Below are 22315 nucleotides of genomic sequence, written 5' to 3'. Positions count from 1 at the left end.
GAAGAAGTAAAAACTATCTCTATTTACAGGTGACATGATCTTATACATAGAAAATACTAAAGAATCTTTGTTAAAAAATGTTAGAGTTAATAAATGAATTTAAGCAAAGTTTCAGGTTGCAAAACCAAGACACAAAACTCAGTTGTGCCTGGCTGGTGTGGCTCAGTGATTGAGTGTCGATCCATGTACCAAGATGTCACTGGTTTGATTCTGGGTCAGGGCACATGTCTGGGTTGCAGGATCAATTCCCAGTAGGGAGCATGCAGGAGGCAGCCAATCAATGATATTTCTCTCTCATCGTTCTTTCTATCTCTCTATCCCTCTCCCTTCCTCTTTAAAAATCAGTAAAAACATTTAAGAAAAACCTTTAGTTGTATTAAGGAAATTAAGAAAACAATTCCATTTATAATATCATCAAAAGGAATAAAATATTCAGGATAAATTTAACCAAAAAGGTATAAAACTGAGAACTATAAAACATTGCTTAAAGGATATAAAGACCTAAATAATTGGAAAGACATCCCATGTTCACGAAATGAAAGACCTAGTATTGTTAAAATGATAATACTACTCAAGGAAATATATAGACTCAATGTAATCCCTATCAAAATCCCAATGGTGTTTTTTGAAGAAATGGAAAATCCCATCCTAAAATTCATACAGAATCTCAAAGGACCGAGAAGACCCAAAATAACCTTGAAAAAGAAAAAAGGTGGAGGTCTTACAAATTTCCCTACTTTAAATGCACAGCAAAACAAAGCTGTAATACTCAGAACAGTGTGGTACTGGCATGAGGATAGACACATAGACCAATAAAATTGAATTGAGAGCAGAAAAATGAACACTAACACCTACGGTCAATTGATTTTTGACAAGAGTGTCAAGATCATTCAATGGGGAAAGCATAATCTCTTCAACCAATGGTGCTAGAATAACTGATATCCACATGTAAAATAATGAAGTTGGACCCTTCCCTTATGCCACATACAAAAGTTAGCTCAAGTCCTGGCTGGTGTAGCTCAGTTAGTTGCAGCATTGTCCCAATACACCAAGGTTGCAGGTTCAATCTCCAGTCAGGGCACACTTAAGAATCAACCAATGAATGCATTAATAAGAGGAACAACAAATCGATGTGCCTCTTTCTCTCTCTCTCATCTCTATGTCTTCTCTATCTCTCTCCCTTTCTCTCTCTCTCTAAAATCAATCAATCACCTGTCAGAATGGCTACCATCAACAAATCAAAAATGGCACATGCTGGCAAGGATGTGGAGAAAGAGGAACTCTGGTACACTGCTGGTGGGAATGCAGACTGGTGCAGCCACTATGCAAAACAGTATGGAGGTTCTTCAAAAAATTAAAAATGGAACTGCCTTTTGACCCAGTTATCCCACCTCTAACAATATATCCTAAGAATCCTGAAACACTAATCAGAAAGAATAGATGCACCAATATGTTCATAGCAGCACAATTTACAACAGCTAAGATCTGGAAACAGCCCAAGTGCCCATCAGTAGATGAGTGGATAAAAATGCTGTGGTAGCCCAGCCGGGCATGGCTCAGCGGTTGAGCGTCGACCTAGGATCTAGGCGATCGGGGTTCGATTCCTGGTCAGGGAACATGCCCGGTTGCGGGCTCGATCAATGACTCTCTCATCATTGATGTTTCTATCTCTCTCTCCCTCTCCTTTCCTCTCTCTGAAATCAATAAAGATATATTTAAAAAAAAAAAAAAAAAAAGCTGTGGTATATTTACACCACAGAATACTATGCAGCTGTAAATAAGAAGGATCTCTTATATGGAATCTATAGAACATAATAAACTGATCAACAAAATAGATTCAGTGACATAGAAGCATGGAACAGACTGACTAATCTCAGAGGGAAAGTAGGGGTGAGGGGGTGGGGAGAGATTAACGAAGGAATTTATATGCATATATGCAAAATCCATGGTCACAGACAGTGTGGTGATGGCCTGGGGCAGGGAGTGGGCATGGGGTGGAAGGGGTCAATGGGGAAAAAGGGGGCCATCTGTAATATTTTCAACAATAAGGATAAATTTTAATAAATAAATAAATAAAATCAATTAAGACACTATCAAGAGAATGAAAACACAACTCACAAAATGGGCAAAAACTTTGCAAATCATATAGGGCCTTAGTATCCAGACTATATAAAGAACTCTTACGGGAGAGGGAAGATGGCGGCCCTGTGAGAAGCAGCAGCACCCTCCCTCCAGCCACAGACTTGATTTCCTCCTAAAATCATACCTAACCAGCTTGAAAAAAAACAGAGAAACATACCTGAGTGGACGAAGTGTGAGTGGGGAGCACTGAGGAACCATCACGGATTTCGGTAAGAGAGGGGGCCCTTGGAAGGGGGAGTCCGCCTGAAGCCTGTGCTGGGCTCCCGAGCCTGAAGGCTTGGAGACTGCAAAGCCCCGCGGACGGAATCCAAAAGCGGGGATCCCACACCCGGAGCAGAGAGGGGAAGGAGCGCCCCGCGCACAGGGCAGAGGGACCCAGGGGAGCAGTGAGTTCCTGAGGAGGAGACGGCGCCTTCCTAGGAAACAAAGCCTCTAGGGGCAGCTGCGACCGGGCGTCTGGTGCTCAGGGTGCCTACCATAGGGAAGGCTGTCCCAAGACCTGTGGCACCCAAGTGGTGAGGGACCAGAGGACTGCGCTGAGCACCTGCACACGGGGACCCTCTGCCTCCCTGTGGGGCACTGTGTTGAGCCCCAGAAAGTGCTGAATCTGCGTGGCACTGGAGAGGGGAGGAGCCCTCCCACCCTGAGCGCCCGGTGCCAGGAGGCTGGGATCTGTGACCAGCCCTGAGGGGCCCCGTGGTGGCGCATGAAGCCGCTCCAGCTTTGCTCAGACCAGCCGTGTGGAGAGCTGCATGGAACTGACTTTGGGTCCCCTCCTGCTGGGTGCCTTGGAGCAAGGGCAGTGGGACCTTGCAGGGCGGACTCTCTGCCTGTGTGTTGCTTTGTGCTTTTGCGAGTTTGATTGCGGAACTGGTTCCCACCTTCCCGCTGTGCACTGGGGGATAGACCAGCGGAGGTTGCCATTGGGGTCTGCACAGTAGACGGACTGAGGGGCGCGACTGGTGCGACCAGCCAACCAGAGCTGAGCAGGGAGGGGCGGAGCCCGCTGGCCTCTCATGCAGCCGGGAGCACCGCCCCCAACAAGAAAGGGGCGGGTCCCGCTCACTGAAGCCCCAGACACACCTGCAGGGCAGAGTCCTGAGGGGGAAGGGAGAGCAGCTCATAGGAGGACTCTGCAAGAATAAGACTCTTGGGAACTACTGTTTGGGAACTGGAGGAAATGCTGAAAACCCCTGCTGGGGGCTGGGCAGGCAAAGGACCCACCAGAATGTGTTCTGAATCGAACCCACTGGGCCCTGGCTGCTGAAACGGCCCAGACAGAAGAGGCAACAGGCTGAAATCAATCTGAAGCTGCAGCAGGCCAGAGCCTAGGGGACTAGAATCAGAGGACAGGATAGGGACTGAGGAGCTGGTAGTGGAGCAGACACTAACTCCCACAGAGTGAGCGCCTGACAGCGACACCTCTAACGGGAGTGATACCCTGGACTGCACTAGCCACCCTGTACCCTAGATTCTACAGAAGACTCTGGAGCAAGACCAGGCAACTACAAGGTTGCAAAACAGCTGACAAGAGGAGGTGGCCCATGGAGAGCCTCAGATCAACCATCTACCTAAGGACACCAGAGCCAAACCTAGACAGCTCCTCACATTGGGTGATACAGAAGTACCTCCCAGGAGAACTGAAATCACAAAAAACAGTGACCCTCAGACAACATAAGTTGCCCAGAAGAAACCCACTTGATTGACTACCTTTTTCTCTGCTGTTTTTTTGTTCTGTTTCGTTTTGTTGTTGTTGTTTTGTTGTTTTTTTGGTTTGGGGTTTTTTTTTTGTTTGTTTTTTGTTTGTGGGTTTGTTTACTTTTTCTCTTTTTTCCTTAGGAAGAAGAGAAAGGGGACAAAATTTGTTTTTTCTTCTTTTTTAAATTTTATAAAAATCTTTTTTTTTTTCGTTTTTAATTTTTTTTAAACATTTTTTTAACTAATTTTTTTTTAAATAAAATAATTTTGTCTTGCTTAGCTTGCTTTTGGTTTTGTTTTTGTTATTTCTTTGTTTTCTTTTATCCTTGCTTCTACTATCAAGCATTCTTGATATCCCTGCTTAACGACTGGGACTTTATCATTATAACCAAGTTTACTGATTTCCTTTCTAGTCTCCCCCAAATCTCTTACCAGACTCCCTGCCTGCCTGGGCTTTATCTCTCTCTCCTCTCAATCCATTGGCATAAATTTTTCTTCTTTTTCTTCTTTCTTTTTCTACTTTTCTTTCATTCTTTCATTTTGCCCCCTTCAGTTTTCCTGTCTGATTGTCAGTTTCTCTTATTCTCTTTATTGTATTTTTGTTTTCTCATTTTCATCTATTACCTTATTCCTATTCTCTCCCTTAATTTTGTGCTGGCCCTTCGTTCAGAATCTTTTCTCTGCTTCTGTTATCTCCCAGTAGCTTCTCTATTTTTTATATTTTAGTTTACCATTATTTTCTAAATTTTCACCAGTATTAACAACAACATACACCTCTGGGCTCCACTGGACCCACAAGACAAAATCCCACGCCACAAGACTGGGACACAGCAAATATATCTAATATATAGATATAAGCACTAAGACCTACCAAAATGGGGAGACAAAGACACAACCCCCAAATTAAAGAACAGGAAACATCATCAGAAAAAGATGTTGATGAGATGGAGTTGAGCAAGTTATCAGAAACGGAGTTCAGAGTATTGATGATGAAGATATTCAAGGAACTTAAGAAGACTATAGATGATAAGATCGAGAACCTTAGTGAAAACATGAAAAAAGAGATACATACCACAAATACAACTCAGACAGAGATAAAGAATGCTGTATATGATATCAAGAATGCACTGGAAGGAATTAAAAGCAGGCTCAGTGAAGCAGAGGATAGAATAAGTGACTTAGAAGACAAAGTAGAGAAAATCACACAATCAGAGCAGCAAAAAGAAAAAACACTTAAAAAGCATGAGGACAGTCTAAGGGAACTTTGGGACAACATGAAGCGAAACAACATTCGCATTATAGGACTGCCAGAGGGGGAGGAAAGAGAGCAAGGCATAGAGAACTTGGTGGAAGAAATAATGATAGAAAACTTCCCTAGGCTGGCGAAGGAGAAAGCCACACAAGTTCAGGAAGCTCAGAGGGTTCCAAACAAGAGGGACCCAAAGAGACCCACTCAAAGACACATCATAATTAAAATGGCAGATGTCAAGGACAAAGAGAAAATATTAAGGGCTGCAAGAGAGAGACAAGCAGTGACCTACAAGGGAACCCCCATAAGGCTGACAGCTGATTTCTCAACAGAGACTCTTCAGGCCAGAGGGGAGTGGCATGAAGTTCCGCAAGTAATGAAGAGCAAGAACATGCAACCAAGGTTGCTTTATCCAGCAAGGCTATCATTTAAATTTGAAGGTGGAATAAAGAGCTTCCCAGACAAAAAAAGACTAAAAGAGTTCAGTACCACCAAACCAGCATTGCAAGAAATGCTAAAAGGCATGCTTTAAGAAAAAGAAGGAAGAGTGAGTGAAAGGTACATCAGCATAAAGGGGGAAAATGGCATTAAATAAATATACATCAGTAGTAATCTTAAATGTAAATGGAATAAATGGGCCAATCAAAAGACAAAGGGTAGCTGAATGGATAAGAAAACAGGACCCAAATATATGCTGTCTACAAGAGACCCACCTGAGAGCAAAAGACTCACACAGGCTAAAAGTGAAGGGGTGGAGTAAAATATTCCATGCAAATGGAAAGGAAAAGAAAGCTGGAGTAGCAATTCTTATTTCTGACAAAACAGACTTCAAAATAAAGACCATAACGAGAGACAAAGATGGTCACTACATATTACTAAAGGGATCAATCCAACAGGAGGAAATAACCCTTATGAACACTTATGCACCCAATACAGGAGCACCTAAATATATAAAAAACCTCTTGGGGGACTTTAAAGGGGACATTGACAGCAACACAATCATAGTGGGGGACTTTAACACCCCACTGTCAGCATTGGACAGATCATCAAGACAAAAAATCAACAGGGAAACGCAGACCTTAAATGAATCACTAGACCTAATGGACTTAATTGACATTTATAGAACATTTCACCCCAAAGCAGCAGAATACACATTCTTCTCAAGTGCACATGGAACATTCTCAAAAATAGACCACATGTTAGGGCACAAGGCAAGTCTCTACAAATATGAGAAGATTGAAATCATATCAAGCATCTTCTCGGATCACAATGCCATGAAACTAGAAATCAACCACTATAAAAAAACTCAAAAATATTCAAACACATGGAAGCTAAATAGCATGCTATTAAACAATGAATGGGTTACCAAGGAGATCAAGGAAGAAATCAAACACTTCATGGAAAGTAACGAAAATGAACAGACAACATCTCAAAACCTATGGGACACAGCGAAAGCAGTCTTGAGAGGAAAATTCATATCGTTACAGGCCTATCTCAAGAAACAAGAAAAAGATCTAATGAACCATCTAACACAACAACTAAAAGAACTAGAACAAGAACAGCAAGAAAAGCCCCGAGGAAGTAGATGGAAGGAAATCATAAAAATCAGAGCAGAGATTAATGACATAGAGACTAAAAAAGCAATACAAAAAAATAAATGAAACCAAGAGCTGGTTCTTTGAAAAGGTAAATAAGATTGAATCACCTTTAGCCAGACTCACTAAGAAACAAAGAGAGAACCCAAATTAATAAAATCAGAAATGAAAGAGGCGATATAACAACTGATCCAACAGAAATACAAAGGATTGTAAGAAAATATGAGCAACTGTATGCCAACAAATTGGACAACATGGGGGAAATGGACAAATTCCTAGAAGCATACAACCTTCCAAAGCTGAATCAAGAAGAGGCAGAAAACCTGAATAGGCTGATAACAACTAATGAAATTGAAGCAGTTATGAAAAAACGCCCAGCAAACAAAAGTCCTGGACCAGTTGGATTTACAGGTGAGTTTTACCAAACATTCAAAGAAGAATTAACACCTACTCTACTCAAACTATTGCAAAAAATTCAAGAGGAGGGAAAACTCCCAAATTCTTTTTATGAGGCCAGCATTACCCTAATCCCAAAGCCAGATAAAGATACTACAAAGAAAGAAAATTACAGGCCAATATCCCTGATGAAGATAGATGCTAAAATCCTTACTAAAATACTAGCAAACCGGATCCAGCAATACATTAAAAGGTTCATACATCATGACCAAGTGGGATTTATTCCAGGGATGCAAGGCTGGTACAACATCCGCAAATCAATAAATGTGATGCATCACATAAACAAAATGAAGGACAAAAATCATATGATCATATCAATAGACACAGAAAAAGCATTCGACACAATCCAGCACCCATTTCTGATAAAAACTCTCAGCCAAGTGGAAACAGAGGGATCATACCTCAACATAATAAAGGCCATATACAACAGACCTACAGCCAACATCATACTCAATGGGCAAAAACTAAAACCATTTCCATTAAAAACAAGAACAAGACAGGGATGTCCACTTTCACCACTCTTATTCAACATAGTACTGGAAGTCCTCGCCATAGCCATCAGACAAGAGGAAAACATAAAAGGTATCCAAATTGGAAAGGAGGAAGTTAAACTCTCATTATTTGCAGATGACATGATACTGTACATAGAAAACCCTAAAGACTCCATCAAAGTACTACTAGATTTGATAAATGAATTTGGCAAGGTAGCTGGATACAAAATCAACATCCGGAAATCAATGGCATTCTTATACACCAACAATGAACTTTCAGAGAGAGAAACTAAAAAAGCAATACCATTTACCATTGCAACTAAAAAAATAAGATACCTAGGAATAAACTTAACCAAGGATGTAAAAGACCTGTACTCAGAAAACTACGTGACACTGAAAAAAGAAATAGAGGAAGATTGAAACAGGTGGAAGAAGATACCATGCTCATGGATTGGGAGAATTAATATCATTAAAATGTCCATACTACCCAAAGCAATTTATAAATTTAATGCAATTCCTATTAAAATACCAACAGCATATTTCACAGACCTAGAACAAACATTTCGAAAATTTATATGGAACCAAAAAAGACCCCGAATAGCTGCAGCCATCTTGAGAAAAAAGAATGGAGTGGGAGGGATCACATTATCAGACTTTAAACTATATTACAAAGCCACTGTAATCAAAATGGCCTGGTATTGGTACAACAACAGAACAGATCAATGGAACAGAACAGAGACCCCAGAAATAGACCCACACCACTATGGTCAGTTAATATTTGATAAAGGAGGCAAGAGTATCCAATGGATTAAGGACAGTCTCTTCAATAAGTGGTGCTGGGAAAATTGGGACAGATACATGCAAAAGAATGAAACTAGACCACCAACTTTCACCATACACAAAAATAAACTCAAAATGGATAAAAGACTTAAATGTAAGTCACGAAACCATAAACATCCTGGAAGAAAACATAGGCAGTAAAGTCACAGACATCCCACCTAGTGGACTTTTCGCTGATACATCTCCTAGGGCAAGAGAAACAATGGAAAAAATAAACATATGGGACTACATCAAACTAAAAAGCTTCTGCACAGCAAAAGAAAATAGCATCAAAATACAAAGGAACCCCACAGTCTGGGAAAACATATTTTCCAAGGATGAATCTGATAAGGGGCTAATTTCCAAAGTGTACAAAGAACTCATAGCACTCAGCAAGAGAAAGACAAACAACCCAATTAAGAAATGGGCAAAGGACTTCAATAGACACTTCTCCAAAGAGGACATACAGATGGCCAAGAGACACATGAGAAAATGCTCGACATTGCTAATCATCAGAGAGATGCAAATTAAAACCACAATGAGGTATCACTTCACACCTGCCAGAATGGCTGCCATCAACAAATCAACAAACAACATGTGCTGGCGAGGGTGTGGAGAAAGGGGAACCCTAGTACACTGCTGGTGGGAATGCAGGCTGGTGCAACCACTATGGAAAACAGTATGGAGTTTCCTCAAAAAATTAAAAATGGAGCTCCCGTTCGACCCAGTGGTTCCACTCCTAGGAATGTATCCTAAGAATCCTGAAACATTCATCAGAAAGGATATATGTACCCCGCTGTTCATAGCAGCACAGTTTACGATAGCTAAGATCTGGAAACAGCCCAAGTGCCCATCAGTAGATGAGTGGATAAAAAAGCTGTGGGACATTTACACCATGGAATACTACACAGCTCTAAAGAAGAAGAATCTCGTACCCTTTGGGACAGTATGGATGGATCTGGAGAATATTATGCTAAGTGAAATAAGCCAGGTAGCGAAAAACAAACATCACATGATCTCGCTTATACGTGGAATCTAAAGAACTTAATAAACTGATGAACAGAATAAATTCAATGACATGGAAGCATAGATGAGACTGATGAATGTCAGAGGGATGGAGGAGGGCGGGTGGGTGGAGGGGGAGAGAGTAACCAAAGAATTTATGTGCATATATACACAACCCAAGGACATGGACAATGGTGGGGAGAGAGACTGGGGAGGGGGAAGGAACAGGGTGGAACAGGTCATTGGGGAGAAAAAGGGACATCTGTAATATTTTAAACAATAAAAAAACTTAAAAAAAATAAAAGAAATAAAAAATAATAAAGAACTCTTACAACTCAACAACCAAAAGGCAAACAATCCAATTTAAAAATAGGCAAAGGATTTTAATGGGTATTTCTCCAAATAAATATACAAATGGTCAATAAGCACATAAAAAGATACTCAATGGCCCTACCTGGTTTAGCTCAGTGGTTAGAGCATCAGCCCGAGGACTGAAGGGTCCTGGGCTCGATTTTGGTCAAAGGCACATACCTCAGTTCCAGGCTCAATCCTATTCTCTGGTTGGGGCCGGTGTGGGAGGCATCCAATCAATATGTCTCTCTCACATCAATGATTCTCTCTCCCCCCACACTCTCTGAAAAGCAATGGAAAAACTATTCTCAAGTGAGGATTAAAAAAAAAAAACACGATGCTCAATGTCATTAGTTATTGGAGAAATGCAAACCAAAAGCACAATGAGAAACCACTTCACACCTGACTAGAATGGCTATATAATCATTTTTTTAAAAAAAAGAGAAAATAAGTGTTGATGAGAAAGCGGAGAAATTGGAACCCTCATACATTGCTGTTGGAAATGTAGAATGGTGTATCCACTGTGGAAAATAGGTTGGTGGTTCTTCAAAAAGTTAAACATGGAATTACCGTTTTACCTACAAATTCCAGTCCTAGATATATACCCAAAAGAATTAAAAACAGGGATTTAAATAGATAAGGTATATCAATGTTCACAGCAGCATTATCCACAATAGTTAAAATGTAAACAACTCAACAACCCAACTATCCATCAATTAATGAATGGATCAACAAAATGAGGTACAGACATACAATGGAATATTATTCAGCCATACAAAGGAATATAGTGCTGATATATTCTACAACATGGACAAAACTTAAAAATATTAATGCTAAATGATATAAGCCAAACACAAAAGGATAAATATTGTATGATTCCCTTATATAAAATATCTAGAACAGGCAAATTCATAAATACAGAAGGTAAATTAGAGTTTGCCAGGGGCTACAGGGAGGGGAGTTATTTTGGAATGTTTACAGAGCTTCTATTTGGAGTGATGAAAATTTTTGAAAATTGATAGTGGTAACGGTTGTACAACATTGTGATGTACTAAATGCCACTGAACTATACCCTTAAAATGGTAAAAATGGCAAATTTATGTTATTAATTATCAGGGAAATGCAATAAAAATTTACAAAAATTAAAAATTTCTTATAGAATATCAAGTAATAAACATGGACAGAAGAATAGAATTAGAAAAGTAACCAGTTATCAACCAACATAGTACTAATTTAGGCAAGAAATATCAATGGGTGGTAAAAGCGAGATGAAAAATTGGGTATTAAATAGTCTCAAAGAATGACCCCACAAAATACTTACGAATAACTAAGGGAAAATATGTATGTTTACAGTGGAGAAACCTAAGATATCATTTTAATCAAAGTTAGCACCACCAATAATAGAAGAAATCAATCCTATATGCCACCCAATTGCAAGCCATGAGGAGAATATAGAAAGAATCACTACTGTGATTTTCTGGATCAAATTCATAACCTGGTCTAATCATGAGGAAATTCTGAACAAACCTAAACTAAGGGTGGGGGAGTTGGGGAACTGTGTTTAAGGGTACAAATGCAAAACTAGTAGATAAATAAGTTCTGGAGATCTAATGCACAACATAGTCAACAGTCCTGTATTATAAATTTCAAAATTGCAAAGACTAGATCTTAACTGTTCTCAACACAAAAGAGAAATGATAATTTATGACCTAGTAAAGGTGTTAGCTAATGCTACTCTAGTAATCATATTGCAATATATAAATGTATCAAACAAACATATCATACACCTCAAACTAACACGTTATATGGCTAATTATACTTCAATAAAAAATTTTAAAAACTAAAAAACAATTAAGTCATGTTCTACAAAATGTCTGGTCTACAATCTTCAAATCTGCCAAGGTTATGAAAGTCAAGGCAAGAGTGAGGAAGTGTTTCAGACTGTAAAGGACTAGAGACCAGGTTCAATTCTAGATTGAACCCATTTTGTATAAAGGACAGTATTGAGAAACTTGAGTGGGGTCTCTGGGCAAAGGGTATATATAGCAGTTCTTTGAACTATTCTTATAATATTTTTGTAAATATAAAATTGCTTTGCCCTGGCCAGTGTGGCTCAGTTGATTGAGTGTTGTCCTGTGCACGGAAAGGTTGCCGGTTCAATTCCTGGTCAGGGCGCATGCCCAGGTGCAGGCTCAATCCCTGGTTAGGGGTGTGCAGGAGGCAGCCGATCGATGTTTTGCACTTACACTGATGTTTCTCTCTCTCTCCCTCTCCCTTCCTCTCTCTCTAAAAATCAATAAAATTTTTTTTTTAAAAAACTGCTTTAAAATTTTAAAGCTGAGAAGAATACATAGCATATAATTGGCTATATATAAATATTTATTGAATTAAGTTCTACATTATAACACAGAATTTGGGAGTAAATTAAGACCAATCTCACAAGTAAGTACAATTTATGGAGCCCTGGGAACATTCTCCCTAACATCCGAATATATCTTTGTTATCAATTACTACCTCTGTGACAGTAAACACTGAAGTAGGCACTGAAATAGGGGAGAAAGAATGGAAACAGGAGATGAAATGGAAAAATAAAAACTTATCAACTCTGGAAATTTTATGAAATCCAGTCTGGGAAGCAGGCTTTATTTATCCTATCAAATCTCTTATGCCTCCAAATCCCAATATAGATAAATACTATGGCAGTGATAGGATTAACTGCTGTCAACCTTGCCAGCTGGGAAATAAAAACATTTTTTCTTTCTTTTATCACATAGCATGAAATATGGAAGAAATATTATAAAAATGGATTGACAATAAGAAGGAAAGCAAAGAAATTTTAAAGAATAACTCATATTGCTGTTTTAAACACCCATTCTAGTATACAACAAAGGAAGCAAAATATTTCAAAGATCAGCTAAGTGGAACTGATCTCAATATAATCTAAAGGATTGCATAAAGTAGTAATAATTCTTCCTAAAACTTGATAGAACATATTTTCAAACTCTTCAAGAATAAATACAGAAATTTCACTCACCATTTTAGGGAGCCTCATCAACATATCTTTGCAGCGCATTGCACATGTAGATGCTCTTTGAAAATCCTCTTGAGCAATTGCCTGGGAAAGTGAAAATTGTCATTAATTGGTTAAAATGAAATAACAAGCTATTTGTCTACAAGTCAATTTTAACATATTTTAACTATTATTTATAAGTCTCAGTTTGTTTTCTAAATCTTTTAGCAACACTAGTTAGTCTAGCTAAACATAATAACCAGCTCAAAATACAGATAAATAAGTGGCAAGAGTCTTGGGTAACACAGAATTGACACTGTATGACTAGTAGTAGTTTACTTTTTCTGGAAATGCCAAAACTGGTGTACAGTCTTATGTTATTATATTATGATATAATGCCACGTCAAACAGATGATTACTGGGCTTGAATAGGTCTTCTGTTAGAGAGATTTTTTTTTTTTTTTAAATAGCAGTCTTTTGTCCTAAAACAGGCTCACAATACCTCATAGTCTGAACTGCTTTGAACGTCTGCTGTGAAAGGCAGTTTAATACAATCTCATCTTGGAGCCAGAAGAGTTACTCTAATATTTATTATGTATATTTCTGAACATTATGCTCTCATCTCTTCAGTTTCTTCATCTATAAAATGAGGACACTGTACTAGCTTATCCCTAATTTCTTTCAACAGTTTTATAATTTTCAGTGTACTAGTATTGCACTTCTGTTAAATTCATTCATAATTATAATTCCTAAATAAAATTATCCCTATTTCAAATAACATGATCTTGTATATAAAATATCCTCAGAAATCTACAAAAACTTTAATAAAAAGTTCAACCAGGTCACAGGGCACAGTATGTAAAAATCTATTGCATGTCTATCCATTAACAATGGGTAAACCAAAAATGAAATTAAGAACTTAATTCCATTTAAATTAACATAAAAAATTACAATAAAATAATTGGAAACAAATTTAATCAAAGAACTGTAAGACTTGTACACCAAAAACTACAAAAGATTGTTGAAAGAAATTAAAGAAGAACTAAATAAATGGGAATACATTCCATGTTCACAGACCAGAAGACTTAAGACTGTTAAAGATGGCAATACTCCCTAAATTGAACTATAGATTCAATACAATTCCCATCAAAATTCTAGCTGGCTTTTTTGCAGAAATTAATTTGCTGATCTTAAAATTCATATGGAAATTTAAGGGACCAGGATAGCGAAAAACATTTTGAAAAGAACAAACTTGCAGGGGTCACACTTCCCTGTTTCAAAACTCACTACAAAGCCAGTGTAATCAAAACTGTGGTACTGACATAAAATACACATATAAATCAATGGAATAAAACTGAGAGGGAAAGGGGTTGGGGAGCAGTGGAAGAGGGCAAAGGGGGGGAAATGGGGATGGAAAAAGACTTTACTGTGGGTGCTGAGTGCACCGTGCAGTATGCAGATGATGTGTTATTGAGTTGGACACTTGAAACCTGTATGGTTTTATTAACCAATGTCACCCCAATAAATTCAATTTTAGAAAAATTAAATAAAATAAAAATGCTAATAAAAATCAATCAGATTTAAATGTAAAAAGTAAAGCTATAAAACTTCTGGAAGAAAATATAGCAGAAAAATCTTTCAGATCTAGGACTTGGTGTTTTGAGAAAGGACACCAAAAGCACCATCCACAAATGGAAAAAATCAATTGGACTCCATCGAAATTACTTTTGTTCTGTAACTGTATTAAAAGGGTGAAAAGACAAATTACAGACTAGTAGAAAATATTTACAAATATATATTTGACAAAGGACTCAAATCTAGAATATATAACTTTCAAATTCAATAATAAAATAATCAAACAATCCAATTAGAAAATGAAAGAGATAAACAGACATTTCATCTAAGAGAACATACAGATAGCAAATAGGTACATGAAAAAAAAAATGTTCATAATCAGCCATTAGGAAGTGCAAATTAAAACCACAATGAGATATCACTACACATGAATTAAAAGAGCTGAAATACCAAATACTGGCAGGGATGTTGAGGATGGGATCTCTCTTACACTGCTGGTGAGAATTAAAATGGCATAGCCATTCTAGAAAACAGTTTGGCAGTTTCTTAAAAAACAAACAACTAAACATACACTAACCATTCAACCCAGCAACTGCACTCCTGGGCATTTATCCCACAGAAATGAAATTTTATGTCCACACAAAAACCTGTGCACAAATGTTCATGCCAACTTTATTTGCAATAGCCAAAAATTGGGAACAACTCAATTCTTTCAACAGTGAACAGCTAAACTGTGGTACCATACCAACATAGAATATTAGTTACAAATAAAGAGCAAACTATTGGTACGTAAAACTTGGATGGATGTCAAAGGAATAAAGGCAAGTTTAAAACACACACAAGTTCATGTAAAGGTGGTGAAATATGAATAAGATCAATTTACTAATTTTATAATGCACTATATTTATGGAAGATATTACCATGGAGGAAAACTGGACAAAAAGTACACAGGAATTCTCTTTACTACTTTCGTAACTTCCTGTGAATCTCTAATTATTTCAAAATAAAACATTTTTTAAAATCACATTAGTTAATATCACTGTCAATTTTACCATAAAAGTGTAAGTATCTGGGAGCTGTCAAGTTCGTGGTGGAGGTACAAGTTTTCCAAAATTCTAATTTTTACTTAAAATTAAATTTTATCACTGACAACAAATACTGTCAGTTGCTTTCCTTTAAGTCATAGTCTCACTTCATTCATTTTTATGAATATGTCTGCTAAATACCCAAGTCTGAATGAACAAATTAATCTGTCATTCTTTCCAGTAAAAATGGTGTTCAGTGAAATCAGAAGTAGTTAATTCAGCTTACAAGTCCTGAAGACAACCATCAGACTTCAATATACAGAAGTGCTCTCTTCCCTTTTCTTTACATAGAATATTAAAACATTATGTACTTGCGTCAAGATTTTTAAAAATCAATTATTTTTACTATTTCACAAAGGGCATTTTCATTTAAACCTGGCATTCTTTTTATGGCAAGTGTGTAGCAGTGAAAAATACAATGACTACTAGTAAAGGGTGTGCCACTGTGTTGGTTCTTGTTAAAAGTGCCAGCAGTTTTACCCACAATTGTTTTTGTACCACCAGTACAAATGCCAACATAACAAAAAGGACAAAAAATGTCTTAGAATTATTATGAAAATAGTTTTGACCTCACAGAATCCCCACCATACTAACTTCTTCCATTGCCTCACCACACCTACAGTGTCTTCCACTTTTATCTTGCTACTAAAACTTTCTATGGCCACTGTCGTCTTCCTAAATGCCAGGTCCAATAGTCTTTTCTTCAACCTCATTTTCCTTTCTCTGAAGTATGGCCACTGCTGATCACCTGATTTTGCTTGAAATGTTCTTCTCTTCTCACATATAACTCACTGTTCTAGTCCTCCTTCATCTCTGATATGTCATCTGTCCTTTTGGTTTGCTCTACCTTGTACTACATCCTCCCCAACAAGTAAATGTGGAATGAATCAGCTTTCTTATTATCCTCCCTTTCCAGACTCCAAGGACTAAGTGGTTCAGTCCTTCTCACAGAGTGTAAACGCTTGCTTGCTTCCTTTACAGTATCTTTGACAACTACTCCCTGCCTTCCCATTCTTACTGCTACTACTGTAGTCCAGGCTCTCATCATTTCACACTCCATGCCTCCATTCTACTCTTTCTCAATCCATCCGAAGCACTACGGCCAGATTACTCTTCGCTTCATGCTGCCTTACCTCTTCCCCAAAACCTCCAACCACCCCAGTGCCTTGAGGAAAATATAAAAAGTATTTTTTTGAAGAGATATATTGGGGCCTTCTCAATTTGGCCCAACTTATTTCTCCAAATTTAGTCCTTGTACAAATACTTTTCTTCAAATAAACTGGTTATTCAGCATCCTTTAAATAAGATATGCACATTTCTTCCTATATGACTTTGCTCCTGCTCAAGTCTTTGCTCTGCCTGGAATATCCTGTGCCCTCTTCTCCATTTTTCTAAATCTATTCCTTCCTCCAAAGTCCCCTACCAACCTAGCCCACAATAATCTCCTCTCCTTCTTTTCTACACTCTCATAGCACTTGTGTAAACCAGTCTCTCTCAATATTTCATATTTTATATGCTACTATCTCTCATTTTGGGGGATCAAAGAGGTCAGAGAGGGATAACAGGAGAGCAGATTCATTTGTACAAAATACATTTATATATTATCTATTATGTGCCAGGTACCACTCTAGATGCTAATGATATAAAGATTAATTTTTTATGTTACTACTTTTTTTATCAGTAGGAGACATAGTGGACCTTGGTACAACAGAGAAAGTGGGCTTTTATACTTGGCTTGCATCTTTCAGATGCTCTCCATCATAGTTTTTATGGTAAGTTAATGGCTCCTACCTTCATGTCACCCTACCAGCTTCTACAAGTGGTCTTACCATATTTAATGGGGAAGGGAGCAAAAGTACAACAGATGACCCTTGCATCTGCAGAGGATATAGATAGCAGAAAGAGGCATTGCCAATAGATAAGTGAAATGGGGAATAAGGAGAAACACCAAGATCTATAATCACTTTCACAATGCTAAAGATTACAGATGGATTATTGGTGGCTCAAGGGTAAACAGAAGATTATCCATCACCTTGCTGGTGGATATAAAGATTGAGGAAAAGTAAATTATTAACAACTGTTATGAAGACCATGTGATCACCTTAGACACAGTCTATCTGATCTATGCCACTCATTTTCCACTTGTATTTTCATTTTTCCATTTAAAAAATGCATTTATAGTCTAACTTCCAAACTATCTTATAAATTTCTTGAGGAAATTAACCATACCTTACAACTCCACTTATATATAGTACTAATCACTGCATGTAGATAATTTATATGTTACCACTCTTAGGGTACTTAATTCTTTCTATCTTATATATGCCCTCTTTATCTCACCAACTAAGCTATAACATCCTTGAGGATAAAATATGTGATTATTTGTATTTCCCTCCCTTACAAAGCCTAGCATAATAGTCTGTTCAAGGAAGATACTCATTGTCTGTTGAATAATTTAATAAATAATAAATTAATAAAGCAATTATCTAACCAGTTCAATGGTAAATGCCTAAGAAATATAAGGGCTACATAGATCTCTAAGAATATGTCAGGAGCTCTACTGGGACAAAGAAAACTCATTTATAAACACTGCTGTTAACAGTGGTTCTTAAAGACGTTTTATGCCAAGCAGGTATCAACAAAACCCACAGGCCATAAGGGTGAGAATATCTTCAAGATGGAAATTCTACTTACAGCAGAAATAATCAGTCTTCACTTCAACTTTTGAAGATGTCATTACCAATCAAAGTCAAGAATTATATAGTTCTCATTATTGATCATAACTATTAAAACTTTCAGAAGGCTGAGGAAGATACCATTTAGATATCAACATCTACAATGCTGAAAAATGCTACAAGATTTTCTGTAATCAGAAAATCTTTGTATTAAGAAGGAACAAGGGGTCTGGCTGGTGTGGCTCATTTGATTGAGCATGGTCAAATGCACCAAAAGGTCACCGGTTTGATTCCAGTCAGGATGGGCTTGATCCCCAGTAGGGGGTACGCAGGAGACAGCTGATCAATGTTTCTGTTTCTCCCTCTCCCTTCCTCTCTCTCTAAAAATCAATAGAAATATATTTAAACATAAAAAAGAGCTCTTTGTCCAACATCTTGTTGAGGCAGCAGGGTGGCCCTGCGCTCCGAGTCTCGCCATGCCACCCAAAGACGACAAAAAAAGAAAGATGCTGGAAAGTCGGCCAAGAAAGAAAGACCCAGTGAACAAATCCGGGGGCAAGGCCAAAAAGAAGAAGTGGTACAAAGGCAAAGTTTGGGACAAGCTCAATAACCTAGTCTTGTCTGACAAAGCAACATATAACAAACTTTGTAAGGAAGTTCCCAACTATAAGCTTATAACCCCAGCTGTTGTCTCTGAGAGACTGAAGATCCTCAGCTCCTTGGCCAGGGCAACCCTTCAAGAGCTCCTTAGTAAAGGACTTATTAAACTAGTTTCAAAGCACAGAGCTCAAGTAATTTACACCTAAAACACCAAAGGTGGGGATGCTCCAGCTGTTGGAGAAGATGCAAGAACAGCTTTACATTTTGAAAAATAAAACTTTATTAAATAAAAAAAAAGGGGGGAGCCATCCAGTCTAGTTTCCTACCTAATGAAGAAATCCCTTCTACAGTATATAGTTCTTAGGATGTTCACGCCTTTGCTTGTAGTTATTCAGTGACAACAGACTTGCCATCTTACAACAAAGCTATTCAATTATTAGATTATTTATCACTGATAAAAGGTTACTCTTTACATTGAGTCAAAAATCTGTCTTCCTATAATTTCTACCCTTTGGTCTTAGTTCAATATTGTGGAAATTAATTCTTCTTTGATATGATAGTCTTTAAAATATTCAAAGATAGCTATCATTTACTGTCTTTTTTTTTTTTTCTTCCAGGAAAACATCCTTATATCCTCCAAATATTTTTCATGTGATATATTTTCCACATTATTCCAATGATTTTCAAGTATGATGCCTAGACTAATCACAATACTCAAGATATGAACTACTGTAGGATCCCTACCTAGACCTTGACATTATAGCCTAAGATTGTGCTAGCTTTTTTTGCAGCCACATCACATTGCTGACTTAAGTTTGAGCTTGTGGGCAAATTAAAACACTAAGTCTTTTCACATGAACTACTATCAAGTCAAATGTACCTCTGTCACAATGTAGTATATATCTATCGGATTGTTATACTCTTGGAGAGACTAAGTGGCAGCCCAGGGTCATAAAGCAAGTTGGCAAAAGAGTTAAGATACAAGACCAAGACCTGTTGGACTTCATCAGTTTTTCAGTAGTTGCATTAAAGTAATCCACAAAGGAATATTAACATTAAAATGCAAATGAAAGTTACCAAAAGGGAATTCTCTTTTATACAGCCAACTTAATTTGTAGGGTAGGGAGCATTAGACTAAAAGTCAGAAAATCTTGGTTCCGGTCTTAGATCTTCAACTAACTAATATCCTCTAATCTTCAGTTTCATCATTTTTGTTTTTGTTTCCCTTGCCACTGGAGTCAAAACCACAAATACAGCCTGGCCGGGCATGGTTCAGCAGTTGAACATGACCTAGGATCCAGGAGATCGTGGTTTGATTCCCAGTCAGGGCACATGCCTGGGTTGAGGGCTCAATCCCCAGTAAGAGGCAGCTGATCAATGACGACTCTCTCACCATTGATGTTTCAACTCTCTCTGCCCCTCTCTTTTCCTCTCTCTGAAATCAGTAAAGATATATTTAAAAAAACACACACACACAAATACATAGCTAAGACCAATGTTAACGAGTTTACTGAGTATGTTTTTCTTCTGTTTTTTTAAAATATACCTTTACTGATTTCAGAGAGAGAAAGGGTGAGAGAGACGGAAACATCAATGATGAGAATCACTGATCGGCTGCCTCCTGCATGCCCCCCAATGGGGACCAAGCCCATGACCCGGGCATGTACCCTGACCAGGAATCAAACCACAATCTCCTGGATCATAGGTCAATGCTTAACCTCTGAGCCATGCTGGCTGGGCTCTTCTATGTATTTTATAATTCAGGTCTTATTTTCAAGTCTATAATCCATTTTATTTTTTTTTATTTTCAGGTGTATTTTTTATGTATTTGTTTGTTAATCCTTACTCGAGGATATTTTTTCCATTGATTTTTTTTTTTTTTTTAGAGAGTGGAAGGGATGGATGGAGGGAGTAGAGAGATAGATAGAAACATAGATGTGAGAGAAACACATAGACTGGCCACCTCACACACCCGAACTGGGGCTGGGGACTGAACCCCCAACCCTTCGGCACATGAGCCAATGCTCTAACCACTGAGCAACACCAGACAGGATGAAAATATTTCTTTTTTTATTGATGCTATTACAAAGGTCCCTCATTTTCCCCTTTTGCCCACCTCCACCCAGCCTCTGCGACCCCTCCCCAGGCTTTCACCGCTCTGTTGTCTGTGTCCATGGGCTATGTATATATATTCTTTGGCTACTCTCTCCATCTTATTTTATCCAGTCCCTCCCACCCCTCTACCCTCTGAGGGGTCTGTTCTATGTATACATGCCTGTGGTTCTATTTTGTTCATCAATTTATTTATTTTGTTCATTAGATTCCACATATAAGTGAGATCATACGGTATTTGTCTTTCTCTGACTGGCTTATTTACCTCAGCAAAATAATCTTCAAGTCCATCCATGCTGTCACAAAGGATAAGAGATCCTTCTTTTTTACAGATGCATAGTATTCCGTGGTGTAAATGTATCACAGCTTTTTTATTCACTCATCTACTGATGGGCACTTGGGCTGTTTCCAAATCTTGGTTATTTTAAGTAACGCTGCTACGAACATAAGGGTACATATATTCTTACTGATTGATGTTTCAGGATTCTTACATTATATTCCCAGACGTGGTATCTCTAGTTAAAAAAGCAGTTCCATTTTTAATTTTTAGAGGAAACTCCATACTGTTTTCCACAGTGGCTTCACCATTTTGCATTCCCACCAACAGTGCACTAGGGTTCCCTTTTCTTTGCATCCTCATTAGCACTTGTTATTTGTTAATTTGTTGATGGTGGCAATTTTGACAGGTGTAAGGTGTCAGGTAATACTTCATTGTGGTTTTAATTTGCATCTCTCTGATGATTGAGCATTTTTTTCATGTCTCTTGGCCATCTGTATGTCTTCTTTAGAGAAGTGTCTATTCAGATCCTTTGCCCATTTTTTTACTAGAATTTTGTCTTCCTGGTGTTGAGTGGTATAAGTTCTTTATATATTTTGCAAATTAACCCTTTACCAGATGTATCATTGGTAAATATGTTCTCCTGTACAATGGGCATCCTTTTCATTTTGTTGATGGTTTCTTTTGCTGTGCAGACACTTTTTAGTTTGATGTAGTCCCATTTGTTTATTTTTCCCTTTGTTTCCCTTCCCCTAGGAGAACTATCAGTAAAAATATTGCCACACAAGATGTCTGTTATTTTATTGCCTATGTTTTCTTCTAGGATTTTTATGGTTTGGCGACTTACATTTAAGTGTTTTATCCATTTTAAGTTAATTCTTGTGCATGGTGTACATTGGTGGTCTAGTTTCATTTTTTGCATGTACCTATCCAATTGTCCTAACACCACTTATTAAAGAGACTGTTTTTACTCCACTGTATGCTCTTGCCTCCTTTGTCAAATATTAACTGACCATAAAGGCATTATGTGTTAATTTTTAAGTATGGTATAAGAACAGTCTAGTTTCGTTCTTTTTCATGTGGCTGTTCAGTTTTCCCAACATTGTTTATTGAAGAGGCTTTCCTATTTTCATTGTATACTCTTGGTTCCTTCATCATAAATTAGTTTTCCATGT

At 37.8% G+C, this 22315-nt stretch overlaps 1 protein-coding gene and 1 pseudogene across 2 annotated transcripts in view; one reads left to right on the top strand and one right to left on the bottom strand.

Annotated features, from left to right (window-relative positions):
• The window catches only part of TEX11 (testis expressed 11), a gene marked incomplete at both ends in the record, with an annotated part of 365391 nt that overhangs the window by 268722 nt on the left and 74354 nt on the right, over positions 1 to 22315 (bottom strand). The window contains one exon of the mRNA XM_081125501.1: positions 12841 to 12921. Coding sequence (XP_080981627.1) covers positions 12841 to 12921 — 81 coding nt within the window. The remainder of the gene's footprint in view (positions 1 to 12840; positions 12922 to 22315) is intronic.
• LOC308551145 (small ribosomal subunit protein eS25 pseudogene) lies at positions 18628 to 18992 on the top strand (annotated as a pseudogene). Its single transcript has one exon. The product of its transcript is annotated as a small ribosomal subunit protein eS25 pseudogene (transcript).

The sequence above is a fragment of the Miniopterus schreibersii genome, assembly GCF_964146895.1.
Source record: "Miniopterus schreibersii genome assembly, chromosome: X".
Lineage (NCBI taxonomy): Eukaryota > Metazoa > Chordata > Mammalia > Chiroptera > Miniopteridae > Miniopterus > Miniopterus schreibersii.
This window is presented reverse-complemented; position numbering and strand designations above follow the sequence as displayed.